Here is a 14,570-nt window from a genome sequence, read left to right as displayed (position 1 = left end):
TATAGACTGTGTGAGACGATAGCTGCTGGCAGCCACGATGCCCCCGGGAGCGGGAGCGGTGGGCGCCGGGGCCGGGCCGGCCACAGGGAACCGGGCAGGTCCCACGGCACGGCGGAGAGCCGCCGGGCCGGGACTTTCTCCCCGCGGCCCCGTCGTGGGGCACCGCCGACGGCACGACCGGCGCCCGGGGACCGGAGCCGGAGGCCGCGGAGGGGAGCGGGGCCGGCGCGGGCTGGGCAGGGGGCGGGCGCAGGAGGAGGAGCAGGAGCCGGCGGGCCCCGGCCCCCGCCCGGCCCGGCTCGACCGCACCTGCGGGCGGCGCCGCTGCCCTCCCGCCGCCGCCGGGGCGCTGCGCTGGGGGCGGTGCGGCCCGGCCCGCCCCGCCGCCGCTCCGCTCCCGCCTCCCGCCGCTGCGGCCGCCCGGCTCCCCTCCGCTCCGCCCGGCTCTGGCTCTGGCTCCGGCTCCGCTCCCCGCCGCCCCGTTCCGGCTCCGCTCCGCCGCGCCGCGGCAGCCGCCGCGGGCAGGAGGTCGGGAGGCGGCGACGGGCGCTGCCATGCGGGCGGGCGGCGCCGGGGCGCGGGGCGGCTGAGGGCGGCGGCGGCGGCGGCTGGCGGCGGCGGCGGTGGCTCGTAGCGCCTGGTCCCGCCCGCGGGAGCCGCCGGGCCGGCGGGGAGCGGCGCGCAGGGCATGCCATCCGCCTCGCCCCGATGTTTCACTGGGGCAAGTGGAAGAAGAGGATGGGAGCGAGCGCCTCCTCCTCCAAGAGACCCGTCTTCGACGAGCGGGAGGACGGTGAGTGCGGGCCGGGATGCCCTGCCCCGGGATGCCCTTGCCCCGCGATGCCCTTGCCCCGCACCTGTTGAGACCCGCTCCGGCGGGTCCCGGCCCGTCGCGTCCCGCCCCTGCGCGGTGCCGGCCCGGGGGGGGAGCGGGCGGCGGCGGGACCGTGGCTCCGGTGCGGGTTTGCCGGCCGGGTCCTGCCTCCCCGCGGGGCGCAGGGACCGCGGAGCCCCCGGCAGTGCGCTCGCTGCCCGGCAGGCAGCCCCGCAGACGCGGGGCGGCAGTCCTTAAAATAACGGGTGCCGGAGAAGCGGGCAGCGAGGCGGGGGACAGTGTAGCAAAGGGAGTTGCAATCCCTGCGAGGAAATCTCGGGTTTTAACACGGAAAGATCGAGTGCAGCTAGTCATCAAACTTCTGAAAGCTCCTTGCCGTTGGAAAGCGCTGCTTTGGGCTTTTTGTCCCAAGATAGGAGTTCTTTGTAGAAATACACCGTGAAATACCACGGTTGCATTAGGCTTCCTGGACGCAGGGTGGAATTTCAGGGGGCCAAAGGGAGGAAGCTTTGACCGTGGGTGGGGGAAGACTCGGGAGAGGCGTGGGGCCAGCAGACGGGGTGCTGGATGGCTGGGAGCAATCCCGACATACACAGAACACTGCGTTGGCCCTAGGACACCAACTGAGCACTGGCAAAAATCCCCGCATGCTCGGGGTGCTGGAATTTTGCACTAGATAAACTTGGAGTTCGTGATACATGTTAATTGGAGCCTTCAAGGTATGGTGGTGTTCTAGCTTACTGACCACTGGGTCTGCTGGCATCCCCCTAAGTGAGGGTGATCAAACCTGAAACTGATTGTGCTGCTTCTGGCAGCTGAAGGGGTGTTAAATCAGGTAAACTTTTACTGGAGAAGCAGCTAGTTGATATCACTAAGTATTTATTAGCAATTCAGAGTATAATATTGAGTTGTTAACCCTTGCATCTCTTACTACAGAAGTGTAGAGAAAACATGTTAGAATGACACCGCACTGCCCAAAGGGTGTGCTGTGGTGTGACTGAAATGCACAACAAAATTGCTGTTGGAAGGAACTGCAAAATCCATCCTACCCCCCGTCCCTTTATACTAACGCTGTGCATGAGAAGGGGTCGATGTGGCTGCTGGGTGCATGCAGCTCCGGTGGGCTTTACCAGAATTCTGTGCTCAAAGTAGAAAATGTGTTTCATCTTGGATGTGGTGGGTCAGCAAGCGAGCCAAGTATGAACACTTAAATTGGAGGCTTTGCTACATAATTCAGAAAGCATTTCATTCTGAACTGAGCCTGTATATAGCCAATATAGGGAAATTGAGCTTTGCAGGTGAATGACCATGGACAAAAAACTGATAACATCTCATAAGGTATTTTCAAGCAGCGCTTTTGCAGTAGCGGAGACTTATTAGGACATTACTTTCTTAGTATTGCCCGTTTTTTCATCATTGCTTGTTAGTGTGTGCTCAGAGCAATTACAGTGTTGTTCTGGTGAACTCATATTTACTGGCACGGCATGGTTGCTATGGAGATCTCTTAAGACATTCCAATAACTTCCTTACATAAAGAAACCACTTAATACTTCGGTTTTGTGTGTGACATAAGGTGGAAGAATTGTTAGTAATGACAATTAGAAGTGAAATAATTTTTTTAAAAAAGAGGAGAAAGGTTAGTATATAAAATTTTACACATAGGTGGTTCCTAGTGATAGATGTACAAGAATGAGCCCAACTCTCTAAATCCAGTGGTTAATCCCTTTTAATTATGGCAGGGTGTATGTAGATAGAAGGTTAACACTCATTCTAGTGCGTAGTAATACAAGGCCCAGTATTTACCCTCAGATAAATCGAACTCAAATGTGTAGATTTTTGAGGTGAGAAAACCCTTACAGTCCTCTTGCCTGAATTCCTTGGGATTGGTTTCAAGACTTTACTGAATTACTGCCTCAAGTCAAACTGGTGTGGGTAAGCCAGAGCCTGGTGGGGTTTCCTGGGGGTGGGCAGTAATGTGTTTGCTCTCAGTGTAAAACGCCTGGCCCTGGAGGATTATCCGCTGTTAACCTCACAGTTAGAAATCGTCTTTTCTCTCCAGTCTGCATCTCCAACCCCAGCTTCCTGCTGTTGGGCCTCACCTTGATAAACCAGAGGACTTTCTGTTGTCGTGCCCCTGTCTCGGTGTAGCAGCAGGCTGGGACTGCGGCCACTCGGCGTTGTCCTCAGTGGGATGCATGGATTGAGCCCTCTGAGTCCCCGACTCTGAGGGTAAATATCATATTCCTGAGTCTGTCCCATGGATATTCTCTCAACGCTCTTTGTTTTTTTCAGCGCTGTTTTTGTTAAAGCTGGGACTGAACTCCTTGCTTCGGCAGGGATCGAGCCGAGGGCAGGTCGGTGCTGATGCAGCCTGGGTGCAGCGCTGGCTTGTTGTCCATCCAGGGACAGGGCGGTGTGGAGCTGTGCAATGGGGAGTCGTGCCCAAGGAACAACTGTCCTCCTCCCTCCTTGCTTCCCTTCCTGGATGCTGTCTTGTCCCCTGCCCCCCAGTTTTCCACCGGTTCAGGTAATTTCTCTGGACTGTGAAGCTGGGCACAGGCCAAGTGCAACTGGTCCTTTGCATTTCATCTGAGCTGCTGGGGGGAACGACAGTGCATCTTTCTGACACCCTTTTGGTGCTGTGCTTGGCTGCAGCGGGCACATCTTGCTGTTTCATGTTTGCACATACAACCTTTGAAATATTTCTGAGCATTTCAGAGTTGGGATTCAACTACTAGAAAAGCTGACTTTGAAAGCAGAGCGTCTGCGTGTTTTGTGTGTGCTTCCAGAAAGCACTGGTACGTGAGAGATTGGTTCCCCTCGCTTTGTGAGCGTTGGCTTCAGCTGGTTCCTTTTACACAGAAAACTTGGCATGTTCAGTAGCTGCTGCATACACATCAGTTGGATACAAGCTCCAACCTGTCCAACTTGTGATGCTGCCTAGTGATGCCTTTTTGACAGCTAGTTTTTGGTGAGGTATGTTGTACCCTGTGTCTGAACGGAGGAAGTTAATGGGGGGGGGGGGGGGGGGGAGAGAAAAAAAAGAAAAAGTAGGGGAAAAAGAATATGAAAAAGCTGGAAGCAAGAACATAAGGCAAAAGAATAAAAGGGCTGCAAGACTGAGCACTCTCAGAGTTATGGTGTGCTGGAGTAAGGTGGCCTCAGTAAGCTGCAATGAATCGTAGTGGGCTTGTAGATTTACCATTATCACTGTGTGCGGTTTTCCATTGGGCAAAACAGGCCTTTGTAAGGGCTTTTTAGGGTTTCTTTTTTATACCTGTAAGAACCTTTTAAAAGCTTCTTACTTGGTCAGTGAATTTGTTCGCTGGAACCGAAGAAGGCCCGGTCTGGGTGCCAGCTCTCTGTCTGCCTGTTGTGAACCATCAGCTCCTCCATGGCAGGGCGTGGGGCACTGGAATGTCTCAGCACAGGCGTTGCAAGGCCTGGCTTTCATGTGGGCAGAAAGTATTATCTGTTTTCATTCTGGGAAATGGCCAAGCAAGTTTATTGACACCCCCTCCTTTTTTTTTTTTTTTTTTTTTTTAATTTTATTCTTTATACTAGGTGGGGAAAACCTATCGTTGTGAAGCTAGTGGGAATGTTTCAATCCAAATATTTTAAAAAACCATTTAGCAGAGTTGCTAGGACTTGGGAAACAGGGCTGAGTAATAGGAAATACAAGGCACTCTTACACTTAGTGCTATTAGCATTGCCCACAGTGGTGTTATGTGAGAGAGGGGGAAAAACACAGCACAATGTATCTTTATATGCAGTTATATCTAAAGAGGAATTTCAAGAGTGCGTTTTGGTTGTGGCTTCTCCTGAATCAAAGTGGCTTACTAAAAAAGTGTATGTAAATACACATGAGAATATGTAAAGCCATCTGCTGCTTTATGCTGAGCTGTTCCTTCCTTCGCTTACACTGAGGTGAGTGGTCCGAGGGCTTTCTGCTTGTTTCCTGACACTGAACTAGATTTCCAGCTGATTTTCAAGGTTTTAATGCTGCAGCCCAATTACTTGAATCGTGATTAGTATTTTGTCTCGATCACTTCTTTACCTATCCTTTATTTGACCCTCTCCGCCAGAGTGCGGATGGCTTTTTGTAAGGGGGTCAAGTGCAGTCTCCTAGGTTTAACCTACTTGCATAAAAAATCAACTTTTTGAAGCGAGGTGCTGGTTTTACAGCCCACAGATACAGGTCTTCCAGTAAACCAGTACGACTGAAAGAAGTGTGTACTCAGGGATAGTCTTTGGGTCTGCAAGTTTCCAAGCTGAGAAACACCATTCTGTAAAAATCTGTTTCTTGTAAAACAAGAAAACTGTTACATATCTTGATGATGCTTTCCTAGCCGTGCCGTTTGCTGAAGTGCTCTAGCTTTAGGGATGTGCTGGGCCCAGGGGGCTCTTGAAGCCCGAGCAGTGCTGGAGGGACAGTCCCTGCTCTGCATCCCCACTGGCCTCATCCTCCCGGGGACCGCGGGAGGCTGGAGAGCCTCGGCAGCTGCGTGGCACGGCGCCCGTCCCCATGGAAACGGGCGAGAAGCTGCAAAACCTGGGGGAATGTGCTTAAAATAATCCCCATTTTAATTTCAAACCATGTGTTGGCAGGCTGTAGGGTTACACACACACCAGAGTATGCATCCCTCCTGCCTCACCCGAGTGATCAGAAGCTGGAGTCCTTCATTCGTGGAGCTATTTGATGTACAGGGAATGAACCATGCGTGCTGGTGCCAAACCTGCCTCTTGCTTGGACCTTCATCCTGCAGCCACCTTCTGCTGAGCCTGCACTGGCTGGGTACAGGGTGCTGGCTGCTGCTGGGTGCCGGGTGACTCCAGCTGCAGCTTTGGGGAGGACTGTCAGACCCACGCATCATCGTCAGCTTACATCACTTTGAAGTCAAGAGTTCAGTCATTTCAGATTGGCAAGCTGTATAAGTTCCTCCTTTTACTACTACTTTTCCGATCCGATGGGAGGAAGATGCCCAGCGTTCTCCACAGCACTACACGTTTGTCTTTCAGATTGGGATTCTCCCCCATAATTTTGTTCCAAGGGTTGGGACCTTCAGGGAAACAAGGGCATGCCACCAGACTGTTGGAGGTATCTGGGCGATGGAGGTGTGGCGAGGATGGGAAGCAAAGCCTGACCTCGTCGTGCATCCCTTACCTCTGCGGTGACCCAAACCTCTCCCTGCCACGTTTGCCCCAGGTCTGGGGGCATCCCACTGTGCTGCCAGGAGAGGGACCCTGGGAGATGGGGCCACAGTCTCAGGAGAAGTTTTTCCCCCCTCTCTTTAGGTGATTAGTGCCATAAACCACATACTGATTAGGGGCCTGGCGGGGTCCCCTGGTCCCTGGGGGCTGGGGCTGCCCTGCAGCCCTGTCTCTGCTCCAGCTGCTGCTGCTGCACTCCTGCTGTGGCTGGCTCCTCTTGCAGCCGGGTGCCTGGCACCAGTTCTCCCACCCATCTTCGTTGTCTCAGCTGGGCAGGGATTTCAAGCCCTGAGCAGGAAACGTTGCCCTTTTGATTGGAAAACTATGGGCTAATGCCTAGTAAGGCAGTTATAAAATCCCAAATCTTGTTTATTTAGGGTCAGATACAGATGTATTAAGCTTCCATGCTCTGCAAATTACTTACTAAAGTAATCACTGATCAGATTGCAAGGCAAACTTTTTCATAGCCTGACTCTTATGTGGTTGTGGGTTGGGAGCACAGATGCCTTTCCCTGTTATTTAAAAACAAGAGAAAAAAGCCTTTATGTATTGTCAAAGTGGTAGCTAAGTAAGTAAGTAGGGGGAGGAGGGAGTGGGAATTACAAGGAGGTGTCAGAAAAGCTGTGTTTAGTATTGTCAGCAGTGCTTTGTTTTTGCTTGAAATCTTGCCTCCCCCAGATCCGTGGCTTTTTGTGTGTATTTCGCCCAGAGACAAGCTGTTGCCACATGCTCGCTGCCCCCCAACCTCTGCAGTGGAGCCTGTGCTCCTTGTTCAGTCTAAGGATTGAAAACTTTTCTGCACGTGAGGCTTTTCAGTGTGTCGTGTAACGTAGAAATAGGTTAAATCCAGAGAACTCGGCAATTGCAAGTCTTGAAAGCATGTGGTAATACGTACAACATTTGGATTACTGGCTCTCTTTCTGCTTCAGAAATAATTAATAACTTTGCTGTCACTCTCCAGACTGAAGGCCGTGGTCCATTCTCAATAGTGCTGAAAGAAAACTGAAGAAAAACCATTCTGGATTGTGCTGATAAAGGGGGACATAACGTCTCTCTTTGAACGCTGAAAATTGCAGTTAGGGAGAGCTGTTGCTATTGCTCACCTAAGACCATGCTTTATCTTTTACTTGTGTTGGCTTAAGAATGTATCTTTAAATCTTCTCATTTACAGCTATTTACAAAACTAAACTGCCTTTCTTAGACAGAAAACAGTATGCCTAAACCCTGCAGTATGCCTAAATCCTGGAAATGTCACGTTTCCAGCATTTTGTTAGGTGTTTTGTTCTTTCAAGTCCTTGTAGTGTTTTCATGTTTCCTTTGCCATTGCCCCTTTTACAAGTTCACCCCTAACAGAGGTGCGGATGGGTGTCGTGGGCTACTAGGAAGACAGTTAACTCTATCCCAGCTGAAACTAGGACAATGGGATCTGTGGTGAATCGCCGCCAGAGCTCCCCCTCCGCCACCCTCCTCTCACTTGGCCTCTCTCCGCCCGGGGAAGCTCCCGTGCCTTTGCCCAGTGTGAGCATTGAGGTGATGCCCGCTGCCCAGCGCAGTGGTAGGGTAAGCAAGGTGCAAATTTTCCTACTTTGGCATTTTGTGGAGGTCCAGCACGCATGGCAGACCCGGCTGAGACAGCCACAAACGTCGTTTCTCCCCAGCAGAGTCCAGCATCTCTGCGGGCGTTCCGCTTTGGGACGCAGGGCAGTGGTTCCTCTGGCCGGGAGGAGCGGCAGCCAGTGATGGTGATGCTCTCTGGTGGGGGGTTCCCGAGGGCTGGGTGTTTGGGGTCACTGCACCCTTCAGGTGGTGCCCGTGAGGGACTGATCCGCGCAGCGTGCCCGTGCTGAGCCTGCCAGCTTTGTGCCAGCTTACCGGCTCTTGGCCCATCCACCCCAGTCCTGGCAGCGTGTGCCAGCGCTGCTGGGAAGCAGGAGGAAGGCAAGGGCTGTGGCAGCTCAGCACAGAGCTGACTCCTTTTGGGTGCTCGTTTGCTCTCAGGCCAACGTGGCTTTTCGCTGCCAGGTTGGTGGGACCCTCCTCCTCCTCCCCAGCCGCCAGACCCTGAACACTTGAGTCTGGCTCGCCTGGCATGCAGCCGGAGGGGTACGCCCCGTCCCGCAGGACCTGCGGAGCATGGCCTGCCCCTCGGTGCTGAGTGGCACTGGATGGGGATTTCATGTCCTCCCTGCTGTAGCATCACCCCAGGCACCTTCTGGAGCCGAGGGAGGAAAGGTCCGGTGAGGCCTCGAGGGGCTTGTGCGTCTATGGGAGGTCTAAGGAGAGGACGGGGGTAAGACAAATCCTGAGGGCAGCTGAGGCTGTTGGCATGAAGCTAAGTAAGAAAAAATTAACAAACCCAACTGCAATTCATGGGACACTTGACTGATAGGGAGGGAAAAGGGCCATCAAGAAAAAGTTACTGGAACTACAGTTTAAGTAAAGTGTTAGACCAAATTAATGCCTGCCCTAGTCCATGAAGGCCACAGTCCTCACAACCGGCTTGAGACAGGCTTTCTGTAAATTCAGAATAACATGTAGGAGCATGCTGCAAGGGACCTAAACACCTTACTGACCATGTTCCCAATGCTGGCATGGTGACCTTCCCAGCTCTGCTGGCATTCCCACCATGCCTGCAGCTGTGCTTTCTGGGGGTACAAGTCAATGAAACAGAGCTGATGGTGCCAGGTCGCTTGTAGGCACCTGCACCGGCAGTGCCTGACTGTGAAGGCACTCACAAGATCACCTCACGCTGTGGCTGGCAGAACGTCAGCATGTGTCACTTGACAAGTAGAACCTTCCTAGAAGTAGAAAAAAGTTGCTTTTTCTGTGGTATGGTACTTCTGTCATATGGAACTCGGGTTCTGAAGTGGTAAGCAGGTTAAAATGCCTACAGCTGGTTCAGTTCTTGCCTGGCGGGTGGGTCAGGTGTAGTGCATCGGCTAGAGGAGGGGTGCGTAGCGTGGTGCATGCTCACGAGTCCACGCAGGTAGGGGGATAATGTGGGTTTCCTTTTAAATATCACTTTATTTCTTGTGGGAATGCCTGAAATTGGGTGTGGTGGGTAACATTTGTGCAGAACAAAGATGCTCACTTGCAGCAGTGTTCCTCTGCCCCCGGGTCAGGACTTGGGCTTTCCACTCACCACGGTCACGACTGAGTCTCTGTGAGTGTGGCCCGTCTGGATGTCCTCGGGCAGGGGACGTTGCTGAGTCTGTTGTTCATGGTCAGCCTGAGAGATGTAAAAGCAGGTACGACTTTTCCCTTTCTTTTCCATGGACCTGCTCTCCAGCCGCAGTTTCAAACGCTTTGTCATTCAGCAGTCTGTGAAGCATTTCATAGCTGTGGTTTTCGTTAATGTGCGGTTTCTACCACCTTACCCTAGGATCCTGTAACGAGGCACCTACATTAATCATGAATAATAACTTCCTGTTGTGTGACATGGCAATGAGTTATAGAGAAGTAATTCAGGGTGCAGCGGCAGTAACAGAGGGACGGTGGATGGTGTGTAAATCCGAGATGCTGTGTGTGCCAGTGTATAGGTAGGTGTGCAGCAGGGAGAACAACAATGTCAGCTAATCTCTGGTTTGGCATTTATCTTGCAAAGTAAAGAGAGGCAGGATAGCTCGCGAGTGGCTTAGCTTCTCCTAACAAGAGAAGATAAATGTCAGTGTCCTCTTTTCCTCTCCCACTGTTCTTCAGGAATTAAATTGCTTTAGGTGACAGTTAGGGAAAATTAAAAGTGCTTAGGATGTGTGGGAACAGACGGCTCTGAATACTGCTAAGCAATGAGATATGACAGTGTGTGAATGTTGATGTGCTAATTTACATCTAGTCTGTTGTTCAGGGTCTTTTCCAATACCTGGGACTAGTAAAGAGATGCAGGCACTGAATGATGTTCTGAATTTGGCGGCTTGCTGATTTGACTGTGCACACCCAATCCTTATAGGCTGATGATTAGCCATGCTGTGTGGTTAAATTAAACAGCAATGTAATGTATTTACAGCTCAGCTAACAGTTCTGGAAGCTGATAGTTTTCATTTATTGTTCCAAAAAATACACTTACTTGGTTCTAGTGGCACCAGCAGAGAGCTGGTGGGCTTCTGAGGCTGATGGTGCTCTGAGTAGCTTTCAGGTTAACCTGCAAAAGGCCGTTCCAACATAGAAAGTTACCTTATTGTCCAAGGTTTTCGTTTTGTTACAGCATAGCTGTCTAAAGATGTAAATGATCTTTTATATTTATATGGGTTATGTGCTGCTTACACTGTATTGGAGCACTGGAGAAAGTGCACTGAGTAGCTCTGAAACAAAGTGGTGAGGATAAGAGCAAAGATGTAAAAGCATGGCACTGTAGACGGTGGTGCATTGCTCTGGGTCTCCCATTTCTGCATGATCTGTATAAGGGAAAATACAACTGTCTTTGCTCAGAAAAGAATATTTCTTTCTTCCTCTCTTCATTTCAGGTTAACTCTGTGACCAAAAAAAAATCCCTCACCTTCCAACAACCAACCAGCCAACCCAAACAAAATACACAGCTAAACGAAAAGTTGGCATCACTGCTTAAAATACTGGCATATGATTTATGTCCTGTAAATTTAGAGGGATTACCTGGTGGCAAGAAAGGGCCATCATATATATATTTCAGATACCTGCGGGCGGGGGGGAACAAAAAGGAAGGTAACAGGGGAAACTCAGTAGTAACTGGGAAGAAACTTACATTGAAAAGAAACTATTTCGGTATTCAGGAACTTACAGCCAAGACACTTTCTAGTGTTGGCACTTAATGTTATTGGCATATAGGCAGGATATTCAGTATAAGGCCATGTGGAGAAGTACTTAGGTCCCCTTTTATGGCCACTTGCAGAATTCCCATGTGTTTTTAATGCTAGTGCCTGAGTATACTGACAAAGGTCAGAAGGTAGGGGCTTGGAAGGGCTTGGACTGATGCTTAGGTTCCTCCTCTGAGCAAGCAGTTCTCTGTCAGGATTAGGTAAAACATGGAGATGTGGCTGCAATGAATGCTAATTACAATTATCCAAAAAATTGCATAAATTATGTAGTTGGAAAGTGTCCTGCGTTAGATGTCAGTTAATCATCCAGGACCATCAAGGTCAGTTAAGATCCTTCCAAATCTTTTGTACCAACCACACAAGTAGCACGATACATGTACACAGCTCTGAAGTCCCTGGATGTTGGGTGAAACACATTTTTCTTTTCCTTGCAAATAGCTTTTTATTGCTACTATCGTTTCTGCCCTCTTTCAGGTATAGAAAAAACACATTGGAAACACTGGATGGCAAGTGTGCTGCTGAGGTGTGACGCTCCCCATCAGTGCACGCTGCAGACACCCGCAAGCCACTGCCATGAGAAATTAAACCTGCCCGAGTGCACCGATGGCTGTGGCGCGGTGTGGCTGGGCTGTGCTGGCTGCAGCCTTCCTCCTGCTAGCTGTGGAGGCACAGCCACCTCCTGAGTCAGAGTGTTGGCAGGTAGATCTCTTCTTGCCATCGCTGCGGCTGATGTTGGCTGGACACAACATTACCTCTATGACTCAGTGCATTTTTGCTGTCAGAAGGATATTACATCTCTTCTGAAAGAACTTTTTTTAAAGTGTGGTATGTAGCACACTAAACTACCTTGTATAACTAATGTCGTATAATTCACTAGAAATCTATATACTACACATTTGCTTTATATTTTGCTGGTTCCCCAGTCTTAATGGAAACTGGCAGGCAAGACCAGAAAGTAGGAAACATGGAAAATGATACACATTAGACTCGGATTGTTTGCACTGTAGGAAAACGTGCTTTATGCTTTACAGAAAATAAGGCTAAAGCCTGGTCCCAAATAATTTGCACTTTAAAGGCTTGATGCCGCATGTTGTAATCATATGAATAATTCATACACATTCAAGCAGTCCCCATAATTTCATATTCAAGCCTGATTCTAGATTTGCTCAAAACTCTGAAGTGCCATCGATTAGTGGCTCCTCCAGCACAGAAAGCAGCTTGGCAGGACCTTCAGTGCAGGGATGAAATGGTAACCTCTCCAGCTGGTGCTGGTTGTGTGTTTCTGTAAGGGCTGGGAGCTTTCCCCATTGTACCTGCTCAGCCAGACTGGCCAGTTGCTCCGACAGTGTCTAGAGCTCAGCGACCTGAGTACCTCCTGGGTCTGACCTTGACATGTTTTCATTTGCTTTCATACATCGTTGCACCATTAACTAGTAAGTAATAAACACTACCAGGAAAGTCAGCGTGGGTTTGAGCTGTTGCTATGAGCTTAGCACAATGCTTCGAGTTCCCCAAATGGCAAATGATGCCTGTTTAAGAAATGAACCCATGTTGTGGGAAGAGATGCAGGTAAAGCAGCACGTGGTGGGCAATAACAGGGAGCTGGTGAGCAGGCATTGACTTGGGTTTTCTCCCCCCGTGTGTGAGTGTGCTTGGCTTACCCCTCCAACACAAGTACTGCCTGTTGGCTTAATACTCGGATTTTTGGGGTAACTCGAGAGTCCTGAGGGTTAGGCACAGCTGTACAGACGACACAGGCAGGTGTTCTGGGTGGAGCTGATGGGCAAAGAGATGCTCACGTCAGGGTGCTGATGGTGGTACCATGCTGCTCTGCTTGGACATCCCGGCTGGCCACGGCTCTCCATCTGCAGGCTGTGGCTAATTCATGAGTTAGACCCACTGGCAGTCTGGAAGCTGCCTTAAGTTGTCAGTTACTGCTAGGACAACAACATATTGGGTATTTGTGATAGTCCCTTGGTAACTCCTTAAAAAACAGTGACAGCAAAAAAGCTCTGTCGTCAGTTGTGGTATGGTATGCGCAGTACAGGGCGAGTGCGGGATGCTGGGGGCACCTGCAATCACTGTTCATTTTGTTCAGTTGGCTTTTATTGCATGTTAAATGCCACAGCAGGAGGATTGCAAGCAGGTGTCAAAACAAGCACAGTTGTGGCGAGGCAAACCTAGGGATTGATTGATAAATATTTTCAGTGTGTTGTATATTTTTCTACATGGCTTTCTGATATAAAGATCAATGTGTGAAACTATTTAAAAAATAACAGGTTCCTTTCAACTAGAACAAAATGCTTCTGTTTATCAAAATGTTGACTAACATCAGCAAACAATTCAATCGCTTATTGCCCTTCAGTAATACTTCGGAAATAATTTTAGTTGGTGTTTCTTCTGGCCTTGGATTGGATTTTTTTTATGCGCTTAGTTCAGCACCTCCAAAGGTACCCCTGCCTCACCCCCTCCTCTCTCTGGGAGGCCTCTGTCCTCCTTCTCTCTGCGGTGAAGTGGGAATTTTCCATTGTGGGGCTCTCTTCTTTCTCTCCAAGGCTGCATGGGGATTTATTCCCAGAGGTAAACCAGCACGGGTGGGAAGCAGGCAGATGAGCAGCCCCAGTGGTGTGGGGTGTTGGCGGTGGGGATGCTGAGCGAATGCAGAGCCCTGGGGGATGTGCTTGGCCCTGCAAGCCATCCGTGCTTGAGTACCAGTGCCCCGAGCTGCTGTGCCGTGCAAGGAGCGGGGCTTTCCCGAGGGTCGTCTCTGCTCCCCACATGCTCACTGCTGCAGTTTGTAACGGGGCGAGGGCTGCACCCCACAGTGGTACCTGCTGCAGGCGGAGGGGAGGGCAATGCCCTCTGCTCTGCGTGCTGCTGCAAGAGACAAGGCTTTCCTCTTTTCTTGTGTTTGAAGTCTTTTTCAGAAGTTGTCTTTCTAGAGTGAGTTGGTACCTAACCGTGTTCAAGAGAATTTCTTATCACAGAAATAGGATGTCTGCTTTCCCCAGAGAAGTTAAACCTGGTGAATAATTCTGTTTGACATTCCCACTGTCTGTGAATTGGGGTCTGCTCTCTTGTTGTTGAAGTGGATCATGAGCAGTTATGGTCATCCGTCCCGTGCTCCTGCAGGTACTGGGTGGGCCGGCTCAGTCCCTGCCATGCTTGGCACACTTGCATGCATCAGTGTGGTCTGTCCACTGAGTACATCTGTTCTGACGCTTCCAAAATAAAAACCAGACTTGTTGTTGACTTCAGGGAGCACTGGAGGGGATCGCTGCTCCTACCTGGGGTCAAGCCTATCCCGGCAAAAGTATCTTCAAGTATTCATGAAGACTGAACCCCCCCAGTCTGAGGAGTGCACTTTGTCCTGCTGCGGTGTTGGTGTTTGCCAGCCTTGGAGCTGACGGCTCCTGGTGCTGTGCGCTGCTGCCGGGCTCGTCGCGGCGCTGGTGCAACAACCTGCTCGGGATGGTTTGGTTTCCTTCCAAACCCTCAGTGACCCGCTGGTGCTGCTGGCCCAGGGTGCGTATCCCGTCTTCAGCTGTATTTGTCAAAAAAGTGTAGGTCAGTTGAGTAGCAGCATTTCCCACAGGCATTAAAATGCTGCAGCAGGTCTGACGAGCAGCACGTCCATTGATCCCAGCGGAAGGTATTTTGGGAGCATGTCTGCTATTCATGAGCCTCCGGGACAAAGATAGGACTGTGCACCTAAAATAGCGCCGTGGAGCCACGCA

At 50.7% G+C, this 14,570-nt stretch overlaps 1 protein-coding gene across 1 annotated transcript in view; it reads left to right on the top strand.

Moving 5' to 3' along the window:
- Window positions 1-609: 609 nt before the first annotated feature.
- The window catches only part of STK32C (serine/threonine kinase 32C), a 93,372-nt gene continuing 79,411 nt past the window's right edge, over window positions 610-14,570 (top strand). The window contains exon 1 of the mRNA XM_049810458.1: window positions 610-793. Coding sequence (XP_049666415.1) covers window positions 709-793 — 85 coding nt within the window. The 5' untranslated portion in view covers window positions 610-708. The remainder of the gene's footprint in view (window positions 794-14,570) is intronic.

The sequence above is a fragment of the Accipiter gentilis genome, chromosome 9 (assembly GCF_929443795.1).
Source record: "Accipiter gentilis chromosome 9, bAccGen1.1, whole genome shotgun sequence".
Lineage (NCBI taxonomy): Eukaryota > Metazoa > Chordata > Aves > Accipitriformes > Accipitridae > Astur > Astur gentilis.
Note: the sequence above shows the minus strand (reverse complement) of the source record. Positions and strands in the feature narration are given on the sequence as shown.